Here is a 25,290-nt window from a genome sequence, read left to right on the forward strand (position 1 = left end):
ATTCATGCTTTCAATAATAATGAGTTATTTCACAACAGCAGCTTTTGCATGTAAATTAATACATGAAAGGAAAAAAATGAAAACATTGTGACATATTTACCAGAAAGCCTTGGCAATTTATAAGGGAATGATGACAGCAGCCAGCAATAATAAAAAATAAAAACTGATGTTGAATGTTATTGTGGGCACTTAGCTTGATTGGCATTTTAAGAAAGACCTCTGTCTAAATGGCCACACTAGCATCATCATTGCACAATATCCCATTTAGACTGAGCGTTTTAGGGTGCCATTGAATCCTTCATCTTTACCTCTGTAATGCATGGGCTTAGATAGCTTTGTTTTTCACATGTGTAGCAGCAGTCTATTTCTGATTTTAGTTAATCACAACTTCCTACGCACACACAGGCCACAGATTGTAAGAAATTTACTAGTGATGTGTTAAGTGCTCCAATATATTGCCATGTTTGTTAGTTTGTTTAATTCAGGTTCCCAGCCTATAAATGACTTTCCTTAAATATTTGAGATCAGACATGCATAGAATGTTATGATCTGCCTCAGACACATACATACACAGCCTTCCGGTTTGCTTTTCTTCTCTTCCTCTCTTCTTTTGTCATTGGCTCTGTTCCACCTAGAGGGGGCAGTCTCACATTCCATTAGCACAGGTTAAAGGGACATGACCTCACTGGAGGGGAAGACTGGAGTTCCTGTTTCGCATTGAAGCACACTGCAGCCATTGTTTGTGGACAGAGAAAATTATTATTGATATTGTTTTTGTGGAAAGCCACATTGGTGGATTTGGACACAGTGTTGTTTTTATCCATGCATGTTTTGCCGTCTTTATAACCAGGAACTGTACATATTTATGTACTATTTTTCTTGGTTCGTTGGTTTTCTTTTTTTGGGACACTGAAGTGGAACAAAACACATATGACCTAGCATCAGCCCAAGAGGCTGGAAGTACCTGCCCCAAGCAGGTCATTGGCAAATGGCCCTCAAAGACCAATCTTTTCCATGCCCAGCTTCCCAGGTGAGTCCCAGATTAATCTGTTGTGTCACTTGAGGATAGTGAGCCATCTACCCTAGAGCAGTGCCTTTTATTTTTGTTTTGTTTTTTGTTTCTATCGTTTATATCCCTCTTCACCCAAGCACATACTGATACCTATACAATGTGTTGTTGGGGATTATGTCTAACATAGGTAAGGCCAGGTCAGGTGGCCAGGCTAGCTATAGTGTAAGAAGAAGTAGAGCAGGAATCTAGTGGACACTGCTGTACATGTGAAATTGTGTCTTATAAAATTTCATATTCTAATCATGACAACATTGTTCAAATACTTTATTGGACATGCACACAACTAGAACCCTGCAACCCAAATAATGAACTGCTCAACATTCCTTGTCTTGTAATGCAAGGCTGACTGATGAGAAATCTGCAATGCATGGCAGAAAATACTGGCTCTCATAGCTCATCTGCTATAAACCTTACTGGGAAGATTACATTTGCTACACATAATTAATAAAACTTTTTATGATAAGCTTGTGTAACTGCACTATGGAAGGCTAAAATGAGTACCCAAAAGTATTTCAGCATAATTATTTCATGTGCACATTCCATTTGAGCAAAAAAAGTTCAAGACAGATGCTTAATGGAATAGACCAAAATGATTCGGCTCCACATGCCCGGGATATTAAAAGATTGCAAATAAAAATCAAAGCCCTAATGGTTAGATAATAGCACAGGTGAAAAAATGACTTCAACGGAACAATCTGTGTCAATAGTAATGATAAATGAAAAACAACCACAACAGGGATAGAATATTTTATTTGAATGTGACATTAAATGAGGTCATTTCAGTTCAACTGAAACTCAGAATGAAAATTCAATTACAACATGGCATAGAATTGGTGAAATTGTTCATTTAATAAGTGCATCCAAGTACATCTCTCCTTAGCACTGTTGAGGGTAAATTAACCATTAGGCAACTACTATCTCACATACTGTATACCCAGTGTTAAACTGTAGTTTGTATTTTATGGAGAAAAGCCCTCCAAGGATGAATCCTCTAATACCAACCTGTAAACAAGCCAGAAATGGCAGCAGCAAGGAGATGCTTCCTTCACTTTTCAGGAGGAATAAAACTCAGATAAAGCCAAAGGGGATGTCCATCCATTTTGGGTCAGAAGCTAGTCTATCTCTAGGCTTCAGCTCCTCTTCACTCTGATTATGACATGTTGCAATCACAGGAGAAACTGGTGATGTTGACTGCTTCTGGCAGCATATCATGTTTTGGCTTTAGATTGGGAAGAAGACCCCGTGACCATGGACTGACCTAAGAAATTCCAAGCCATTCTATGGTAGTGACCCAAACCTTTAAGAGCATTATTCAGCTATAGACAGGGTAATGGGAAGAAAAGCCAATTTCAACAGCCTAGAGATCTCACCCAGCACCAACGGCAGCACTAAGAAAGAATAAAAGATGTTTTGAACTAGATTTAAATATTGAGATGGTGTTTGATTCCTGTGTATACTGAAGTGAAGTATCCTACCATGCTGAAGTACTCTAATTACGTCTCTCCTGCCTGGTCTGCTTTTTGCAATATTTTCAGCTCCTTGTGAGTGAGCTGTGCAGGGATTACAGGATTAGATGTAACTGTATGACTACATATGTGCTGAGATATCTGCACAACACTTTTTTGTCCCAAAGTAAACTTTGATCAGTGTGGATTAAAATGGATTATGTCATACAAAAGTTACTGATAGTGGAAGATGCATTAATCAACTCATAGATTGAATGTGTAATACAGGGTACAGCTCAAGATGGCATAAAAAACATGTTTCTGTGGGAGGAAAAGATAATGGTTTACAACTAAAATCCAGGTATCATTTTCAAAATGATTGCCTCCATCTCCTCAGTTTGGTTTGCTTATGTATTATTAACAATCACACTGAGCTGTACACAGTGCATCTCGATAAAACACACCTTGAAAAATTAGCATGAAAACGTACAATTGAATTCACATGTTTTGCTTCTCATTTTCATGGTACAAATGTGTAAATCCATCCTGTCAAGCTTTATGTAAGATGGTTGAAACAAAGCCTTAGAAATAAAGGTAATTTCTCTCTTCTCATGCATTAGGTAACAGCATTCAAAGGACAATACTATACAGTCTCCTATCAGACATTGATCTGTATTTGGTGGACATACGGCTACCGACGTCTGCATTTCAGAGGATGCAGTGGAATGCGAGTTAAACGCAGGCCACGTTGGTGGTTTGCAAGGGACATGTGCATTCCAACTGAATGCCTTAAATGAAGACCATTGATCTGAACATCAATGGCTCCAGCAGATTTGCTTGGAAGAGGCAGAGCTCCACACTGTGGTTGGTAATGACAGTCAGAGCAGAACACAGTCACTGCAGCAGGCATGATTACATTGGATACATTCAAGTGTACTAGAGAGCTTTTCCCAATCAGTCTGAAAAAAAATGCTAACAGAGTTATCCACTTATTGGGCATAATAGAAAAAAAATCAGCTTGTTAGAATTTGAGGAGGTGTGGTTAATCATGGCTTCAACAACAGAGACGTTGGAAATATTTACAAGATGGTATATAATAAAATAATTACAGTGGTATGGCCATTTACACAAATATTGAAATGAAAGCCTTTCAATCATCTGTTGAATTTCCCTTGAATATTAATCCGGCTGGGTGAATGTGAGAAAGAATTCAAATGTGATGTATCAAATGGAGTCCCAGTCCAGTTCCTGCCGTAACAAAGGTTAATTAAGACATGCAGCATTGTGCTATTGTGCCAATGCAAATATTTAGTGATTTACATGTTGTTTGCTTAAGGTATTTCTGGCAGAGCACAATATTATATGTATGTAGGGAATAAGCAAGAGAGAAAGAGAGAGTGAGAGAGAGACTGTTGCAACTAAATTGTGTTTATGATTTTGTTTTAGCAGGAATATGTGCATAGATTCCCTTGGAAAAGCACCGCTCAAAAATGCCACCAAACCGTGAACTGTACCTTGTGTACAGTCTTCAGTTCAGGACTAGCTTCACTGCCACCCAATAAAAGATGACGCTGTCACCAAAGCTATATTGTGTATATATGAATTATAATGTGCCTGCGCATTATAATGCATAATACACATTTCCTTATGCTCTTTGTTCTGTTGAGTAATTACAAAAAATAGCTTTGAATTAATTGAACAGTGTTGCCCCACTTAACAGCTGACCCAAACAAATTAAACCCAAATCAGTGGCAATAACCTTTAGAGAAGTGAGAAATGCAGCCACTAATCCCATGCACATTTATCAGACTCTCTCCCAAACACCATTGTGTCTGTGTTTCAGCAGGTCACTCCCTCCCTCACCACCCTCAGTCCTCTGAGTGTCTCCAGCCTGCTCCTGGAACAACACCTGGAACAACATCAGGAGCCTGGAAGTGAATGGCATTTTCCACTCCAATGGCTTATTTGCACTGACAATTTTGGTAATTACTTGGTTTGTTGACAATATAAGGATGAGGAAAATTCATATCTGTATCATGCAATAGCAGATGCCCTTGTGCAGTACTGTATATTGTATACTATAACTTAACTTAAGTGCAAGATGATTACATCATTTACAGCAAATGAACTGAAAGTAACCATGTAAGTAACCGAAAGAGTCCCAAGCTTACTTTATCTCTTGCGACTGACTGCAATTCTGCTCTGTTTTTGCTATCATAATTTTCAATAGTATAGAATAAATATGAAGTTTTAAGGAAAAGGCTTAAAAGATTGGAAAAGATTGTCAGCGTGAAAGCTGTACAACTACGGATATTCAAAGGATAGAATTGTGTGATTAGCTCATTTTTAATGCATAAGGCTCTTTTTTCAGAGTGTGGATGTGTTCCCCCATTAATTAGCCAAAAAACTAAATGTGCTTCAATCTCAAATCTTGGCTTGTTCATTCAAGAAAAAAAATCCTACCCTTTACCTTCCTCAGTATGTAAAAACAAGCCACCAACTGCATTTTAAAATGTGCTTTTAGGTCCTGAGCTGGTAAGACGTTCATTTTCGGCGCAGATTTAAGTTCGGTTGATACTGGCCATATTATTTTCATTTAGCCAATGCTGTTATCCAAAGCGACTTACACAGTGCAATTGCAGGGATTTCGCAGTGGTGGAACAAATTGTCTTTGTTATGTATAGGAATACAGGTGGGTAGGTTGGGCAGAGTTTCATTGTTTCACAGCTCCCAAGCACCCTCTGGTTCATCAGGTGTCTGTGAGCGTTGTGTGACTTGTAGTGTGACAAATATATGTTGGCTGCATGAGAGTTTACTGGAGGATTGCATTCAACTTGTCTCAGTGCTTACGCCTCACTCCAGAGGTTGTCATGGTGAAGCATGCCTAATATTCAATTTCTAAGTCCAAATTAGGGTTGCATTAGGGTGAAAACACATGAAGAAATAAAATGTGCTTTTATTTTTTTTGCAAGCAGGACACTAATTACTCACTTTAGATAAGGGACTATTTAGTAGGTAGATGGATGAATGCTTTGTTCAGTCTCGCACAACATTACCCAAGGTGTGACATCCGTCCTTCACCTACTACAAGCACAGCGTGACCTTCGCTCCAAGGAGAGGAATATGATGAACTCTCTATTCAAAAAAGGGGAGACTAATACCTGTTTTAGGTACATTGTCTTTGTGTAGTAGGTCCATGGAATGAGCTTGCTTCAAAGTAGGAAGGCACAGAGGCACAAAAGAGGGCTTGTGCACCAATTCCGTTCTTATAGATTAATGTTAGCTCATTCTTAGTTCTGACAGACTCTCTTTGGAAATCAAATTCCCTGCCGCATTGGTCATTACAGATGCAAATCCCAGTCGCTGCGGTGTTTTAAGCACCTGTTCTCATTTTCGTTCCTGGCTCTGCACGTCCAATTGAGGACGCACAAATCAAGCTCAGTGTGAAAAGGGTGGACAGGCGGCCCTGCCACTGGCCTCCTTGTACACCACAGAGCCATTTGTTCTGTCATCAGTCATTTTCATAGCCGCTCTTAATGGCCACCCGCCTCGGATGAAGATTGCGGGTATCCAAGGCCTTCCAGCTCCTCGGCCAAACAGTGATGGACAGGTATCATGTTTGTCACAAAGTGGGTCAGCTGTTTTTTAAAGATGGGAGCCTAACCTGAATTAAATGAATATAATGAAGCAAAAACACCTCCCATGCACAATTACTGCTAACATGTCTGCCTTATCTTATATGTATGACGTGGTGTATATCCTTGCAGAAAAGTGAATTGAGAGGGGTTATCAAGAAGGAATTACGCCTAATTGAGACAGCTGACGAGTATAAAACACTGAAATCTTCAATTTCAGGATACTTGTATGTATTCACCAGTAAATATTGTGAGTATCAGCTTACATTTGTACCACGACAGGTGCAACATTGTTCTTTAAACAATTGTTTGTCATTCTTTGATTCCAACCAGAGATCAATGCAAGTCTTCACATAGCCTGATCAAGCAAGATTTTTGTAATTAGTATGTTAAGTAATGTTAAGTCATGTTGGAAGATTAGGCTTTTTATAAAATGAATAAACAAATGAATCCAGGATTTATATTAGTTAAGCTGCACCATTTTAATTTTCCCATCTTAAAAGACATTATACACGATTTATTGATTAAATGTGTAACGAGTTGAAATGTACTTTTAATATAATGAAAAATTAAAGGCCTTATTACAGAAGGATAATCAGCAACAAAGACTAATGATTGATGATAATGAATGTAAAATATGGCATTAACAGCAATAGATGATGTTTCTTCATGTGGAAACGCACCATAAGCCTACGATGAGGGCTGAGTCAATCAAATCACGTTTGTGTTTCCCATAAGTTTTCCATAAATAGATACCAGTTTTTAACAGGTTTAAAAACTATGCAAAACTACTTATAGTATGTCTCCCAGAAGTCATTGTGAAACATATTTTATACTGAGTATCTTTTGCTACACAATCCATCTATTGCTTTTAACATTATTCTACACTTGTATGTGTCTTGTCCTTTCTTGACTTGAAAGTTTCAGACATTTTTGCAAAGCTGCAACTACATACAGCCCCAATCATTCATTTTATTTTCTGTAAAGTACACAAGGAAACCAAGGTATTGCATTTTGTGGAGAGAGGAGATGGTGTTCGGGTTAGATTTTTTTTTGCAGTCTTGTTTTATATGTTTGCCCCTTGCTTCATCAGTTGAATTCACATTTTGTAGTGCCTTTAAAGTATTTCAGAGCCCTTTAAACTAAGATGGCTGACTCACCTCATGCAATACAAATGTGTAGCACCCACGTGGGTTGCCCTTTTGTGCCACAATACTATCCACATATTAGCTGTAATGGAGAGGTTAAGGTTTATTCAATGAAAACATAATTAAACTTGCTTACTGATGGAAATGTTTCAAAAGTGATGACAAACTGTATACTATGGCCTGTCTTGTTAATAGCATGTGTCTTGATGTCTGTCCTAAAATGAGCCCAGGTTTTACAATCTTTGGAGGATGAATTTTAACTCTAGTGGCATAGGATTAAAAAAAAAAAACATTGAGGGCTGCCAGTATGGAAAGCAGGTACAATAAAAGATCCTTTGAACTGTCAAGGGAGACTAATGTAATAGTATTTCCATGTTTTCTTTTTTGAATATGTTTAGACCCACTAGGGCACTTCTCTCCCTTAACATACGATGAGTTACAATTTTATCCTCCCAGACACAAGATTCTTATGTATTATGATATCTAATATTTGATATATCCATAGACAATTATTTTCTCCTTGAAGTATCTGTAATGCATTGTAAACTCTAGATTGTTATAGTATACTCTACTAGTACTCGTCTTGTAGTATCTTTGATAATTTTCACATATCATTATCAAAAAATAAAAAGGACACAGTTATCTTAATTATAATGAAAGTGTGTCAAGAAAAGATTGTGCTAAAGCTAATATGCTGCAGGAAATATTACTTCTGACAACTTGGGAAAGATCTCAGTGCTGTTTTTAAGGGTGGATTCTGTTGCTTTTTCAGGGCCAAGATGATACATTTCTAACTGGAGATTGAGTGAACAAACTTCTGAATTTAAAAAATGAAAAAATGTATGCATATTAATTTATGCATTATTTTAATTATTTCAGAATTTAATTGTTGTGGTGTATTTGGCTTTCACGGAGCAGGGATGCTATCTGTGAAGTTAAATAAATCTGCTGAGGAACCAGGACCTGGGAGAAAAGATATTAAAATAATCTGCAATGCCAGGGTTGATAGGATCATTTGATCCAAGTCTTATTTTCATTCCCTGAGCAATGACTACCCCACATCAAATGCTTTCAACATTATTTTCTATTCAGCAAGAAGCTCCAATTTTATTTATAGATGGTTAAAGGGCAAAAGGCTGCTTTATTTTTCTGTTCCATAATTACATTTATGGAAATGATTTAATCTGTGTGGTCTGTGCCCTTTGTTTCATATTTTCAAGATCTGTGCTGAATGCAGAAATTCAACATTTGATATCAGGAGGAGTGTTCCTTCCAATGGTTTGCTATTTTGGGAAAAGGCACACACATGAGTTTAGCTGCTCAGTTGTGAATTAAACTATTTAAAGTGGTGAACAGTATGGCCATTGCACATATTTTTCTACATCGATTAATGTCAATTTTCCTACAGTGATTTATGAAAAGCAATTAGTGTGAGTAATGTTAGAGCTTGCAGTTTAGGACTTGCATGTTTTCCCAAAAGGTCAACGAAAAATAATTCACCTGTATGAATATACAGCAAGGTTAATTATTTTGAAAATCCAAGGGAACTTAGAAGTAGTTCTTTCATGGAATTACAAGTATCTGTAACTCATTACTGGTATAGTTCACCTGATACACTGCAAAAGAAATACAACTGTGAAAGATAAAAATATCTTTCCAACCAAATTCTAACCTTTATGGGAAATACAGTATGTGTTTTTGTAAGGCATATTAAAGCACTATTTTATAAACCAGTTTGTTTTATAGAGAGTTGTGGTAAGCCAAGCCAGGCAAAAAAAGAAGGTAGAGGCAGGACCACACCACAGACAGGACACCAGTCCATCATAAAGTTTACAGAAACAAAATAACCTAGATATTTTCATTGGATGTCGGGAGAAAATGTGAAAACTGCACACTGACATGAGGGGGACATGCCTGAAGGAAACAGAAACTCCACATAGATAGTGCCAGATTGTAACCCCAGAGCCAGGGTGACTGTGAGGTGACTACACCATTGTTTAATAACAAAGCAGGTCATTCAGCCCATCAAGATTCATCATTTTACTGACAAACTACGGTATATCTAGCACTTTGTCAAGCCTGGATTTGAACTCTTTAATACATCTTTTCCACTATCTTGCTGTGGCATAACCAGGGCTATCCAAGCACTAGCACTATTCATGCTTCTACCACAGTTCTGAGAAAAATGACTACTTAAGGTAACGGTGACACAGCACTGCCTGCCTACTGTGCATGCTTAGAAAACCTGTGAGAGTGACATAAACATGGAGGACGTGCCCCTGCACATCATCGTGGGGTTTCCCATTTAGTTGCATGGGGGAAGATGAAATGAATCACTCTGTGCCCGAATTTGTCTCATGACAAGCTTTTGTGTTGTGGAAAGGAAATCATTTTTGGAGGCAGGGTCCTGAATTTTCCCATTTCAGAGAATCTAAGCATCAGGTTGCAAAAACAGCTCTGATTTAACAAAATGTGAATAGAGGCTATGTTTTCTATTCACATTTTGTTAAATCATAGCTGTTTTTATAGCTGTCATGTTACCAGGAGAAATTTGCAATGACTACCATATGCATCCGGTTGCTTCAAGTTTGGCATTTAGTTGTAGCTACTCCTTGAGTTAGCCAACTTCACCAATTCTGCTCACAGTCTCAGTCCCAGACCACATGTGGCTGCACAGCAGGAGAGCTCAATAGTGAAATTGCATGCCAACAGGTACTTTTTTCTGAATTGCAAGGTACAGGACTAGTTAACATTAAAATTACCTTTTTATTTGTGAATATTTGCTATATCCTATATATTTGATATATTTATTTGTGCATATTTGCATTTTCCCTCTTTTAGCACAAAGTCTATGTCTTCATAGACATGGCTTAGCTATTATACTCAAGTCTTTTCATATTGCACACATAATTGCACTTGAAAATGTGTTACTTACATAATATAATCCTGCCATACATGTTTTATTGTCTAGACACTGAACTTTACCTTACTTTAACTTACCTTGAAAGAAAGTGACTGGAAGAAATTTCTGGTTGACGTATATAGCATTGTATTTGGAGACCCAGAAAACACAGGCCTATGTGTCTTTTTCCTGAGTTTCTACAGGGATCTACAGTTTGCAGTGCTTGTACTAAATGCATTTGAAGGGTTGAGGATGACAACTTACTCATAGCTGTTTGGGTAGTGTCATGCTGGCTGTTTTTTGCTGTTTGTTTTGCATTCTCACTTTTCATAAAGTTTCTGTCAGCTCCCTTGACTTTGATTTGAAAACAAACAGTCAACTTTACTATGAAAAGTATTAATTCCAACAAACCTCAGCTATGTACGAATCATGGATTTCCACACACATTATTTCAGCAAATTAATTAAGCCATTTCCTGTTGATCCATTACTCAGCATGGTTCAGCTCTACACTGTGGCACCACTGACACTTTAGAATTATACAGTTCTTTTTAGATGATTATTCATCATTTATTTTGCATAAGGACAGATGTTCAGATAAACATTTTTGGCAGCCTAACCATAAACATGGCCCATTAAGGCTTCCCATCGCCATTATCATTAAATAATTACCTTTAACAAAAAGGTATTATGAGAAAGTTAAATGAAATTCATTCAACTTTACAAATTGAATGCAAAATAAATTTTAGGTCAAGCTGAGCTCTGCAGTCCAGATTCAATCCCAGATATCTCATCAGCCAGAAATTACCAGGAGCCCACAGTGGCAGAACAAATTGGTTTCTTTCCACTGGGAATAGGGGTAGGTATGTTAGCAGGGACTCCTCATCTCACTGCTCTCAGACACTCTAACTCATCGGGTACCTGTGTATTGCCCAGATGACATCAGTAAAGCCACATCCATCCTTCATTAGGTGTCTAGCTCACTGTAGTGCACTGGGCAATCAGTAATCCATCAGTTCCTTCTTCAGTATAGAATTAGTCTATTTATTATTTGCACATACTGTAGCTTTAAAATTACATTTGTGTTATGCACAATAAAAATGCCCATAACATTAAAATGAGTAGAAACTATACCAGTTAAGATATGTGTAGTTCTTTGACATAAAGCTCTTTAATTATAATTTAGCAGGCCTGTTCCACACAAGCAGCAACATATCAGCTGAGGCCACTGTTCTCTGTGGCACCCTGATGTTGTTTTCATCTTTCACGCTGTCTTACCCGAAATGGTCAGTTCCCTTGGCAACCTGCCAAATGGGCTACAATAATGTGACTTTCTCCAACCTGCCCCTCTCTGCTTCCATTGTTGTGGATGTATGGTTTGGGGGGGGAGTGGGGGTTGGGGGAGGGGGGGGGGGGCTGACAGTGTGAGCCCTGCAGACCATCCGTTCCAGAGAGGTCATTTTGTTGTGATGGAGCAAATCAGCCACAAATGATTTGGTCTCTTTCCACCTTTACCTGCAGTAGCTCAGGCAGTGGAACCATGCAGACTGTGGGTCAGCTGGTGCAGCAGGCCTGCAGGATCCAGCCCAGCAATTTCCTCAATCACATTTCTTTCCCAGCACAATGCACCAATCTAAGTACTGCCTGCTCAGTGAGGTGTACTGCATGGTGTATGTGACACCCGATAGCAACACTAGTTATTTTCAGAATTTAAATAAGATTCACTGTACAGAGCTACATTAGAGTCTCCCTCCTACTTCAATAAGGCACTCTAATGGATTACTTTGAAATAGATTCTACTTAAAATTTATTTTAATTTATGACTGCCCTTTTCTCTAGTAAATCCTCCACTTCCCCCGCAGCACTAACTGAATACAAACAAATTCTGAATTCTGAATACAGTATATCAGCATAAAATCTGAATTGTCTCAATGATTGGCAGGATATTACTTGAAATATTTTTCTCAAAGTGATTTATCTATAGATATTTACATGATTTATGCTGAACTGAAATATGATTAAAATTGAAAATATATGAATAATATTAAAGTAGTAATATAAAATAAATAAAATGGAATAAATCATCAGACATCAGCAGCTGGCCTGTGTATGTTGTTTTTATTTATTTATTTTTTTTGTTTGTTTGTTTCTGAATTGGAATCAGAAAACTGCTTGTTTTTCTACTTTGTGCACTAGCTCTCAAAGACAAGAAAACAAGGACATTGGGTTATTTCTTTATTTCTGAAGCTGGTTTCTTCAACTTCACACAACAATTCTGAAATCTGTGACTAAAATAAATTATTTAAATAAAAAATAGTAAGATGCACACATTTACAAAGACACTATGTAGAGTTCAAAGAAAACTCAGTTGAGTTCATTGAAGACTCAATATTATTTGGCCAATTCCAGTAATAAAGTGTTCCAATTAAATAAATTGCAAAGTGATGAAAAGATGACAACCATTTTCCCTTTAATCATGCTATTGTGAACCCTTTGTATAGCACTTTATGATGAACTTATGATTATGAGCAAATCATATAAAAGTCCTCATTCAATTGGCAGTTTAGAATCAAAGTGGACTTTGGCTAGCAAGTAACTTTAAGCAACACGAAAGGTAGCATGTGGAATGATTAAAATAATTATTAATCTAAATGATTTAGCATGCAGGCTGGAATTGGTATTGGTAAAGAATAATAATAGCACCTGGAAAATCCCATTAATGATCAGTGCTCATGTCTTCTCTAAAGGTCACTGTTTTGCTATTTTTGAAAACACAAACAAGCCCTCCTCCCAAAAATTATAGATCTTTGACGCTACCTAACACATGTCAGACTGGGATTAAAAGTGTTGTAGTTCTGTAACTGCTGTTCCAAGCCATGCAGGAACACATGAAGGGAAAAATGTGAATTGGCAAATGCAAATGACAAAATGGAAATTTTCTATTATTTGATATTTTATCTGGGAAATGTCCTTTAAAACATGGACACCACTTTTTTGATGTCAGTGGCACACATTCAAAATGATTAAACAACAACAACAACAATAACAAAACAGCTGTTCTGTCCAATTTCCAGTTCAGGTACAAACATCGACTAGATGCCAGGTACATGGATCACAGTTTTAGTCCCATATTAAAGACAGTCAAGGAGACCACAGGCAAACTTACAATGAGAGCCAAATGGTGTGGTTATGGTGAACCTGACTGTGTGGACACAACTTGTATTTGCTGTGAGATTCTAAATGCTTTATATCCCCTTTTTGATTCTGAAACAAGCTCTGTTTACTTCTCAGCGGTGGATGCTCTCTGCAAAGTGTCCTTTTGCTGTGATTTGAATGGCGCTATGCATGTTTTTGGTGCCATCTTTTTTTGCAGAGACATATGGCTGAACTCATTTTAATGAGACGTGAGAAGTATTAAATGCACAAGGCTGCCAGTAGTTACCTAGTGGCACTTTAATCGTATGCCTCCCGTGCTTCCATCACGCTGTTTTATGCCAGTCACAGTGGGATATTGCGACTTGCAGTGTGAAAACAGCAGGTCTCAGGGAGTCTAACACGGGCTTGTGGTTTTGTGATGATCTTGTCAGTACCAGCAGTATGTCTTTCTGGTCTGTCCAATTTTTTTTTCCTATTGGTATAAATTGGAGTTTAATAAATCATGGTCCAAATATCTTCTTGCTGCTTAAAACTAGCCTGGTGATAACATAATGTGGATTACTTTCCAACTGTGGCTTCTCAGTACAAATGAAAGAGCAGAAAAAAATACTGGTCATACATACGGTTGCCAACGGGATTGAGATAACTATGGTATTATTGCCAAATAACTACTGCATAAACAAAACAAGCCATCTGTTAGTGAGGAAAGAAGCTTATTGTACTTGCTAAAGAAAGGAATCCTCAAACTTTAGGACACTAACTATAGCAGACAGAGGAGAGACACCTGGATATTATATAACTCAGAAAAGAATTTTAATAGCAACAGAGGGTCATAAATCAAAGCGAAATTCAACAAAACAGCATTAAATCTACATAATGCTTTGAAAGATTTGGAATGCAGCAGGGATTTAGCTGTGGGATCCTTGGTACGATATATGTAGCATATTGTTGTATTAAAGTAATCTTTTCCTCCATCTCCCTTCCAGAGTAAAGCCGATAATTCACTTCTGTTCAGCAATACACAGAAGGCTTGGAAAACAATGCAGGACTTTCTGTGTGCATGTTTTCTCAAGTAAAAATGTAGTTTTCTTTGTTTTATGAAGATATTCATTCCTATCACGTTATTTCATTATACATAGCTCAAAGATGTCTTTGCCCTTTTTTTCAGTTGTAATCAAGTTTTTGTTTTCCCAGTGAAATTCAGTGTGGCGCTCAGAGTGATCACAACACAGATTGAACAAGAACAAGGGTTGCTTTCTCAAATACTGTGTTGTTTTCTAGATGTAAGTCAAAATGCACAGTGATTCTTGAAACATAATAACACACATTACATTTTATAATCAGTATTAAAATTAAATCTTAAAGCACATGTTAAGATTTGTACATTTAACAGAGGAGAAATGGGATATCAAACAGCATATATAAGAAATATTAAGAATGGTACCTATTAGAACAGACCAAAACCTGACAAGGTACCAATTTATCTCTGCAGGTTGCCAAATTTTAAAGCATTTTCTATGTTTCATAATACAAACAGATGTTCATATGCAAATCATCCTACGGTGATGGTCAAGCATTTCAATGAACCAGAACCAGAATTTTTTTTTTTTTTTAGATTCTTGTGATTTTTTCTTCCTTTCCTTTTTGATATGGCCATGAAGGATGAGGATTGCAAAATGCAAAAAGCAGTCCAATTTGTCTGTGCTTTTGTCCTCACGTGCTCCCATGGTCAGGGACACTGAGGTGGAGGCCTGTTTGAAGAACATGGCAGCAGGCACCCTGCAGGAATGGCTGGAGAAGATAATTCCCAGGGACTTTGAGGCTGGAGAAGCTGTCGCCCAGTAACATGGGCAGATAAGGTAGGCCTCAACTGAGTGCCAGAGACTGTTCTGGGCACCAACTGCAGACGCATGGACTTTTTTCAAAGATTAACCGTCCCACAGCAGGCATTCAATGCCCTAATACCAACCTTAAAGCTTTAAAAATGGGCTTATTTATAATCTGAGAAAATAGACTTCCACCCCACCAGTGCTTTGAAGAAGAGGAAGTAGATTTGGGCAGTTGACTGTTTTAAACAAGTTTTGATATCCTTCAACACATGACTGTAGACAATACAGCATTGTAAAACATGTAGAGTAATATAAAGCACTGAAATGTTTGAGATACAACAGTCCAGTACCACTGTTTCTGCAACTGTATAACATTGTTTAGACACTAGGTGGCAATAAAGTACTGTCCTCACATATTTGTAGGTTTTGTGCTAGCAATCTGAATTGCTGCCAAAACTGGCAATGTATTACATGAAATATTTTCATCAAGAAAGGTTTGAATCTGAATCCAGATTTAAGTACTTGATTAAATTAGAATTGTTTCTTGCTTATTTTTTCCAAAACATGTATAAAGTTGATATGAATTCCAGTTTATTGATTCATATGCTGTGATTCAAGGGGCAATCGGATAAGACAATATTCCTCTTTTGATGTCTTGAATTTGTTGAAATTTAAAGCCAATCTACACTTTTTACACTTTTACCCCTGTATTAAAATGTTCCAAGATGTTCACCATGTAATCTCTTGGATTTTTTTTAAACGAATGCATTCTGTTTCACATCTAAAATGCACTCAAAGCCTGAATTAACTTTTCTGAATTTGTTCAGCAAAACTGAAATGCAAAACGGGCATAAATAATGGTGTAATCATTGTGCTTGTTTGTATTTTTCATTGAGTTGTATTAATATTCTGACACAACACATGCAGCATTGTATACATAACAGGTAAGCTCCCCAGGCTGACACAATGTAAATGTATTTTTATAATTTGTGTGCCCTATTTACATAGTAAACACTTACAATGCTTACATAGTACTGTGGTTACATTAAAACAACATTCTCTGTAGTGTTTATTAACCTATTACAACCTAATCAATAGTACATTACATTTAATCAGCGATTACATAGAAACAATTTGTGTAAAGATGTAATGTTGACACCTTTTCAATTACTTCACCTATTCAAATGACTTCTCTTTTTCAAAGGTAGTGTTACTGCACTTCAAGATGTCACTTACCTGAGAAATTCTGCTGACTAAAACATCCATGCTCAGATTTAAACCCAAGTTGCTTGAGTGGGGATTTGTATAAGGGGATTTCAGGCATCATGCCAAAATGAAACTGTCTGACTTCTCTATGAAATGTCCCACCAAACAATTTCACCACTTCTCCACTTCCCTTCCCTTCTGTTTTGTGGATGTCAGTTGAGATTAGGTGACCAAGGACAAAAGAAAAAATACAGCCAAAATCCCCTTCGCATTTGATTGTGAGAACCATGTGGGTTATTGCTATTATATTTCTGTTTCTGATTTTTTTGTCATCATTGGATACTCTCAGTCTTACTAATTTGTTTTTATTTTTTTTTCAACTGCCCAGAGCTGGTTCAGGGGTTTGCTTAATCATATTAAGGCAAAATCAAAGGATGTCACTGAACCAGGTCTGTCGACCTTTCAGTCTCTTCCATACAGTTTTTACTCATGCAAATAAATTTAACATTTGTAGTACAGCCATATGAAGGGTGCATGCACCAGGCATCAAAAATGGGGGTTAAAATAGGTCAAAGTGCACATCTACAGTGTCTTTCATAATTGTTCATACCCCTGACTAAAGGGCAAAAAATACTGCAAATAAAAAATATACATATATTAAATATGCTATACTTTAATCTTGATAGCAGTGCATAGAGCAAATTTCCCCTGAGAAGCTGAGTGTCAGACATATTCACACCTTTAAATAATCTTTAAAGGTCTAAAAAAGGCATTCCAGCATGACAATGATCTAGAGTGTTGAAATGGTTACCTGAGCACAAAATAAATGTTCTGAAATGATAATCTCACTGTTCAAATCTCAATCCAATCAAGCAGGCAAATATATATATATATATATATATATGAAGGAACCACAGCAATCTTGCTAGGGGGAATGACGTCCTCAAATGGTTCAGACAGGAGCTTCTTCTCAGTGCAGGCCAGAGCCAAGACTGGTGGAACAAATTGGCTTCATAGGTCGACCAGGGTTTGTCTGTTGCACTACTAGAACACCTTGGGCAGCTGCAGGCTACTCAGACAGTGTCAGTGGATGCACCCGCGTTCCATTCAGTATCTGTACTGTGGGACTTTTTGTATGAAAAGTAGTTGCACTGGTTAGTATTTGCACTTGTGTGTGTACCTGAGAATTGAATACATCTTGCCTTGTGCTCCCATTGGGTGCGAAGGCTGTTGCAGTAAAGCAAGGGTGATTTTCCTTCAGCATGGGTAGAATAATTCTCATTCAGAAATGCCAGAACCTCAGAAGACATGACAAGAGGTGTCTTGTAAGTGTAATCAATGCCATAAGATGATTTACAAAATACTTATTACGGAGATGTGAGTAAATGTGAACCTTGTGTTTTACTGGAATAAATTAATTTATGTAAGACATGACTTTGTTCTGAGCAATGTAATTAAGATTAATGTATAACAATGTTTAAAATTTGACAAAAGAAATAATATGCAATTTTTCCAGTCGTGTTTTCAGTAGAATGAATAAGTATGGAGGCCACCTTAAATATTTTATAGACCATTAACTGGCTGACCACAGTGATTTGAAGGTTTTGCAGATTTTATGCAGGTATGTGTTTGCAAGAAAGGGGGTTGGGCTGTAAACCTGATTGCTTGCGCAAGAGATTTTTAAAACTTGCTCAACAATGTTGAAGTAGCAATCCAAAAATGCCATGCATTTTTATAATACCGATTTGTCATCTTCTCAACTTTTTCCAAGAGATTAACATTTAGTTACCCTGAGGAAACATGATGAATGTAAGTGACATACCTTTTTTCTATGAGAATTATTACCTTTCCTTTAGTTTTTATTTGGGCATCTGTTCAGGTACTCGGTATCTATCACCAGAGGGTCATTTAAGCGCTACATTTAAGAAAGCAGAAGTGCACCAGACATGAGACATCTTTTTTATTTCCTGTGTGATAGTCACTTCAGTGGCTAACATTTGTACAAATTGTTCTGACTGATGAAGATCTCATCCAATGTGGTTGTAAGTTATACTTTCTAAATTCTGTACCCATGCCAGAACGTCCTTAAATTCTAATATTTCTTTCCTAAAATCCTTTCCCCTCTTTCTCCCATGTATTATTGAAATGCACCATTTACAACAGAAGATCACGTAGCATCAACAGTAATTTTAAAACATATGTAAAATAATTTATTCATTCAGCCATTCAGTCATTCATTGTAACAGGCACTCTCTGTACCAGGTGAAGAGATACACAGTTCCCACCAGATATCATCTAAAATATGCAAACATGGTGGTCAAGCAGACGATGATACATAATGCCGAATGTCTGTCTATAACTCATAACACTGACTGTGCAGGCGGGGCAAGTGGCATAAGAAGTGCATTTCAGGTGGGGAGATCACAGTAGTTTTGAAATACAAGGAGGAAGAGTTACTCATCTGTTCATACCCATCTGATTCACAAAGAATCTCTGTGATTGGTTTATTTGAACAACCAAGGATTAAGCAAGACTGTTCACGTTTTTTACATGGGGCATGTCTGGCACACTTATCAAGTGCTGGCAGTGGAAAGACAAAGGGTGGATCCTCCAAAAATCTTCCTATGACCTTATTATCTTCTACTTAACATTTGTGTCAGATGGAAATGTACTATGTCCATATACTATATACAAATACATTCCCCCTCCATGCATACAAAATGTTAATAGAACACAAAATGAGTAAAAATAAAATATATTTTGGTATCCATTAACAGCATTGTTTAGCCATAACCCAAACGTTAACATTGTAAATGGAGTATATAGGATGAGCTGTAGTGTGAGTAAACCAGGAATGATGATAAAATGTTGAGACAGAATACATTTCACTTCAACTTCCTATCCGGTTATAATCTTACAAATTTAATAACAGTCATATATCTGAGGGCACTTGCATTTTCGCAATTAATTTATCAATAGTCACACCTAACACTCTGTTGACCTACAAGAAAAGGTGACCACTGAGGTTAAAGATGGGGATGGGTTGTTGTAAACTAAAGGTGTATGGTGTGTTGTGTCAATCAAAAACAATATGTAGATACTTCAGAATAACATGGCACACCAACACACAGTGAGTGAAAAGACCATTGACTCTGTTAGTCAAGCATAAAATTATGGCATAAAATTATGATTATGGTATGGTAGTTTTGAGGTCTGGTACTGGGCTTGAAAAAGTGCTCAGTACACAGTATAAAAATTACAGTGTTAGCATAGCAGCACTTGTTGAAAAAACCTGCATCAACTTGTCTTTGCGTCATAGTTTCACTCACCTGTGGAAATATATACAATGTGCAAGTAAAGACAGGAATGTGTAAAACCAGTCAGAATTCAGAGTACGAATGCCTCTGCTTGAGACCTTCCTATTGAGCCAAAATGCCAAAGCTACGTTTTTCTAAAATACGGATCTACGAATTTAAAAATCTGTTCAAAGAGAAGACGCAAAAAATGAAGTAAGTAGGCTCTTGTTGCTTGTTAGGTAATTGTTTGTAAAGTTATTAGTGGCACAGTGCTGTTTATTTGGGGTTGAATTATAAAAAATGGGCCCAAACCACAGAATACCACTGAGGGACAAACCTTCCTGAGGTTAGAACCTTCTTTGTTTGCCTTTTAAACAAGATGTGTTCATGCCTTGCATGTACAAACTGAGCAGTTGGTGATAGAGAAAATGACAATGCATATTTTTTCTCATGTTCAAATGTTCTTGATGATATTTGTGTCATATATTATCAACATTTGCAACTCAGATAAACAAAATTTTAATAAAATTGTGTTGATTTATAAAATATTTTATTATTTGATATTAATTATATTAATTAATTATCATATATTAATAATTTGAATGTATTACTAATGAATAAATATAGAATAATAATAAATGGCAATTTACACACTGAATGTTTTTCTCACAGAATACTCAAAAGTCTTTATGGTTTGGTAGAGTTTCAGTTCAGGTGTCATCTTAAATGCACAGATTGTGTTATAGCAGAAAAATTGAATGGATAATTATTGTCTGTGAATATCTATTTACACATGGTTGTGTTACATTAAAACATATAAAATTCATTAACTTGATGCAAAGTGCCATTGCCTTAACATAGGCTGAACCTGTTTTAACTGGTAGAGCTTTCCGTGTGCAAAAAGCAAAAGAAATAATTTCAGGTGCATTTTTATCTACAAAAAGGTTGTTGGTTCCTTTCAGCAGAAAGAATAAGAAAAATGACATCCAGTGTATTTTGTTGAAGAAAATGCTTGAGACATCTATTTTCACCTATTTCAAGTAAGTATTGTTGATAAAAAGTGTGGGAATGTGTGACTGTTTAAGTGTGGAAAAATAACTATCCATTATATAAGATGCAAAAATAATTATCTGTTCAACTACGATCACTCAAACCCAAGTTTCAAACTTCATATAACAAAGGTTTGTCTGCTGTGGATTTAAAATTGTAGCCACCACCATCCAGACAACAGAAAAAGAGATACAATTACTTTGCTGAAGGATAAAGTAGTCAAAGAAATAAAGTGTCCTTTTGTTCTGGCTATAGAAAGTGACATCATCTTCTGAAGCAGACATTCACCTACTTATGTTTCTGAACTTTGCTACAATAGCAACAGACATAAGGAATATAAAAATAGGTTTTCAGAAACTATACAGCTCAGCAATTAGAATGTCCAAAACTCTAATTAGAATTCATAGTTCATCACCGTTACACTGTGTGTAATTTGTTTACAGACGTCAAGATGGTGAAAAAGGTTTGCAGCCAACACTGGAAAAACTGTTGAAGGACAAAAGTAAGAGTAAATAGAAAATGCTTAAATTTACAAATGCATATTGAAAACAAGTTTATTTCCATGCTATTGGCTTCATCTATATATTGTTTAATCTTTTCACAGGTTTCCTGGCAGCTTTCAGAATGTTCCTCCAGTCAGAGTTCAGTGAGGAGAACATTGAGTTCTGGTTGGCTTGCAAGGATTACAGTGGCACCGTGTCACCTGCAGAACGCTCCTGCAAGGCTGCAGAGATTTACCAGGAGTTCCTCCACCCCCAGGCCAAGAAAGAGGTCAGTAAAATGGCTTCCATTGTGGGACATCTCAGACATCAGTCCCTGATAGAGCCCCACTGCATCCTGCATCATTCCTGCTGCTCACTAATCAACCCTCTGACACTTCACCTTTCTATCTCATACATGTCCTTCATTCCACTTCATTCCTCACCTGTCTTCCTCATATGTCACCCTTCCTCTTTATATTGTAGCACAAGATGTTAGCTTGCGTAGACCATTAACTAAATAGGAAGGGTTAATTTCCTCATCTCATGCAGTGCTCCCTATAATGTACATACCAACTGCCTTGAAATGGACTCTGTATGGACTCTATATGATCAACCACAGTTATCTGCATTCCCCAGTATTGCGTTATTGCATACTTAGAGAAATGTCTTACAATCACATTTTATTGATTTGAGAACGCAATAAAATCCTGTCAACTAAATTGTTAGAACAACAATAATAGCGAAACAAATTAAATTCTCGATAAATCCCTCACCTCTTATGTCAGTGAGATTTTTAACTTTTTGGCAGGTGCACACCATCTTTTTCATCCTATGAAACACTCGGTAGCAGACAACGGGGCTCTAGCTACACAGAAGTGTTTCATTTTAAGTAAAGTTGCATGTGCTAGTTAACCTGCAATTACATAATGACAGATCTAGCTTGTAACATAACTAGTTGGCTTAAATGAGTTGCATAATCACAAACAATGGGAACATTTTGACTGACAGTTATTTTCTCACAATTTAACACCAAATTATCAACAACCAGCTAGCATTAACAGGCATTCAACTTGTTTTAAGTTGTTGACTGCCCACCGATTGTTAGTGACTATAACAGAAATCAACACTTTTCTCAGGATAATGGGAGGAAGGCTGGCAGGGCACTCATAGAATTGGACTATTTTCTGTATAAGAAAAGCATAACAAGCATTCTAAAATAATCCATCTCCTCAAAACAGTGTTAAATCTGGTAAAGGATAATTATTTAAATTTTAAACTATTAACATTACTATTAATAACTATTAATAGTTATTAACATAACTATTAATTAACATTCAATTTTGTGTTCAAAACAACTAGCATCTCAGTTGCTTTTTCAGATTCTTAAACGTGAAAAACTATTGTGGCTTTCATGGCATTGGGTTGCCCATCTGGCCTGTGTCTTCATATCTAAATCTATCAATGTAATAAATTCACAATTTAAAAAGTAACAATGAAATCTGTGCTTATTGTGATTGCTCAGAAAACATGTGAATACTATGAACAAGAGAAAGGTAAGTAATGTGAGAAGATGTGACAAGATGGCAGGACACAGCGGTGATTAGCTCAGATGAAGATTACTTTTCTGCGCTGAAATGGGTGTGCATCAGGAAAAGGTTATATGCAGCTAAAACCTACTACCGCCTTACCACTAACCACTCCCTTCACAGATCAACATTGACTATCACACTCGCGAGAGGATCAAACGGGCCATGCAGGATCCAGACCCCTCCTGCTTCAATGAGGCGGAGAGACATGTGTACAGACTGATGGAAATCGACTCCTGTCCAAGGTTCCTGAAATCGGAAATCTATTGGAACCTCCAGAACAAAGCAAAGGCCTCATGCTAAAACCCACAGATGTGGGGTCGGCACAATGCAGAGAGTGAACATGTCTGGACTGCAACTTAAACTCTCCATAGCAGTCAAGTATAGATTACTCCTGTGGGTGGCTTTGGAAAATAAAAAGGTTCCAAACAGAACAAAATACCTCACAGGAAGGAGAGCAAACATGTAAGCGACAAAAGGAAATGACTAAGATCTAATTTACCCAAGACAAAAAATAGAAAAATCCTGATGTATATATATATATGTATATATATAGACTAAAACTGAACAGTGACTCCTGTGCTCTGTTCTCCCTGTATCACAGACAGATTTATGTCAAATCAGCATGGGACACCATGATATTCTTGGAAAAATGCTCTGCATGATTCAGAAGAGGTGGCAAACAGAGCATTTGCTTAGAGTGATTTACAGACTCTTAACTGTGAGAAACATCTACTGCTGATAAAATAACCCGACACTGGTTAATCTGCTCCATGGAAGACCTTGGATGCAGTAAATCAGAAAGTGTGTTCACTTCATACACAGCAATAAAGCATCTGTAAAGTTGTTTGGATCATCTGCAATGTTTCTGCGTCATGTCATGATCTGTAATCATGAAGTCAGAAAGTATTGCCATCCTTTGCTATATAGATGGATATTTGATGCAAATTGTGGAATGACAGTAAATAACCTTACATAGAACAAATGCATTCTGTGACCTGTTCCTTTGCTAATGAATGGGTCTCCTTATTTGGAATGTAATTATCTAACTGCGACAGATTCTCCAGTGCTTCAGATCATTCTGAATATAAAACGCCAAAACAATATTATGTTACCCAGTCAAAAATGTTATTTCATGATGCACAATAAAAGGACATTAGAACTAACCTGGGAATAAACTGGATTCAGAATCATGTTTCATTTCTTTAAGAAGATGGTAGAAGTATGTATCACTGATGTGGTCCTGGCTTAAAACATTTTTGGACTGTGAGATATTTGCCGTGCTGAAAGAAAAACATAAAGATGTACATAATCAATTTTACATTTTTACATTGTGTGTATATATATATATATATATATATATATATATATATATATATATATATATATATATGTGAGATTATCCAATAATAGCACAACAAGAGTCAAACAGCACATAGTGTGTTGTTAGAGGAAACTTTTGATCAGTGATTGAGATCTTGCCTGTCTGCGTTAGACACTGGGGAAGCATGTCATGGTATCACTGACTTAATCTGTTGCTATTTTGCTCACTGAAAACAGTTGCCATGGCAGCAGCAAAAGGGAAGTAAGTGACGTATATTTCTGTATGTCTGACTGACTGGTAGTATAAAATAACTAAATGAATGGACCCCATCACTACTGTAAAAGGCTTCATTTGATTGGCTGGTTAGAGAACTGGATTTATAACCCCAAAGCTCCATGTTCAGATCCTGGGAGAATCAATTACCCAGTGCATAAGCTTTGATTCATAAGTATATCTTGGTGGAAAAATGGATAGCATGTAAAAATATGTCATTTGTCTGACACTGGATAAGCATGTCTGTCACATGTTGCAAATAGTGTGATATTATATACAATATAGCAATTTTAAAATGTGTTCACCCCCTGGACATAGTTGCTAGTACTTCCCCATGTGGCAGACATAACATTGCGTGCAAAAGGACATCAGTAACATTTTCATTTACAATATTTGAAATTTTACACCTGAACACCTCACATGATTTTTAACCTCTGCTGGGCATAGACAATGTACTTGAAACAAAACAGAATTACAGTTTTATCAAATGCGTGCCTTGCTTCACAACTAGACACAATTCTCAGAGAAAAAAAATGAAAAGGGAGTTAATTTCAGCAAGGTAACATTGTAACATGTTGACATGAAGAAACTAATTTTCCTTCAACAAACCTCACATACCATATAAAGAACCCCTTAACAACTGTTATGGTTGCATAAAACAATAATCTTCAGCACTTTTTCCCCAAAGTAAATGTGCCTTTACCATATACCATTCGTTGCAACTAAAATTGCCACACAGGCATGTGGTACAATTGGATCAGGATCGCTTACCATTGCCCTCGGAATCCGAATATTGAATAGAAATTGAAAAGATTGAACACTGATATTTGGAACAAGGAACAAAAATCAGACATGGAAAATTAGGCCAGTACTGATTTATTTATCTT

The 25,290-nt window shown here is 36.9% G+C and overlaps 1 protein-coding gene across 2 annotated transcripts; it reads left to right on the forward strand.

Annotated features, from left to right (window-relative positions):
- The first annotated feature begins 19,779 nt into the window (after window positions 1-19,779).
- On the forward strand, window positions 19,780-23,972 carry si:ch211-117l17.6 (regulator of G-protein signaling 21). Of its 2 annotated transcripts, none has more exons than XM_036521911.1 (5): window positions 19,780-19,901; window positions 20,651-20,728; window positions 21,182-21,240; window positions 21,343-21,509; window positions 22,930-23,972. In XM_036521911.1, exons 1-5 carry the CDS (start codon window positions 19,825-19,827, stop codon window positions 23,107-23,109), a joined length of 561 nt encoding a protein of 186 aa, XP_036377804.1. In that variant the 5' UTR covers window positions 19,780-19,824; the 3' UTR covers window positions 23,110-23,972. The 2 variants fall into 2 exon arrangements, with proteins under 2 accessions (XP_036377804.1, XP_036377805.1); XM_036521912.1 differs by having other exon boundaries at window positions 20,654-20,728.
- The last annotated feature ends 1,318 nt before the right edge of the window (window positions 23,973-25,290 follow it).

This window comes from Megalops cyprinoides, chromosome 2 (genome assembly GCF_013368585.1).
Source record: "Megalops cyprinoides isolate fMegCyp1 chromosome 2, fMegCyp1.pri, whole genome shotgun sequence".
NCBI classification, from domain to species: Eukaryota; Metazoa; Chordata; class Actinopteri; order Elopiformes; family Megalopidae; genus Megalops; species Megalops cyprinoides.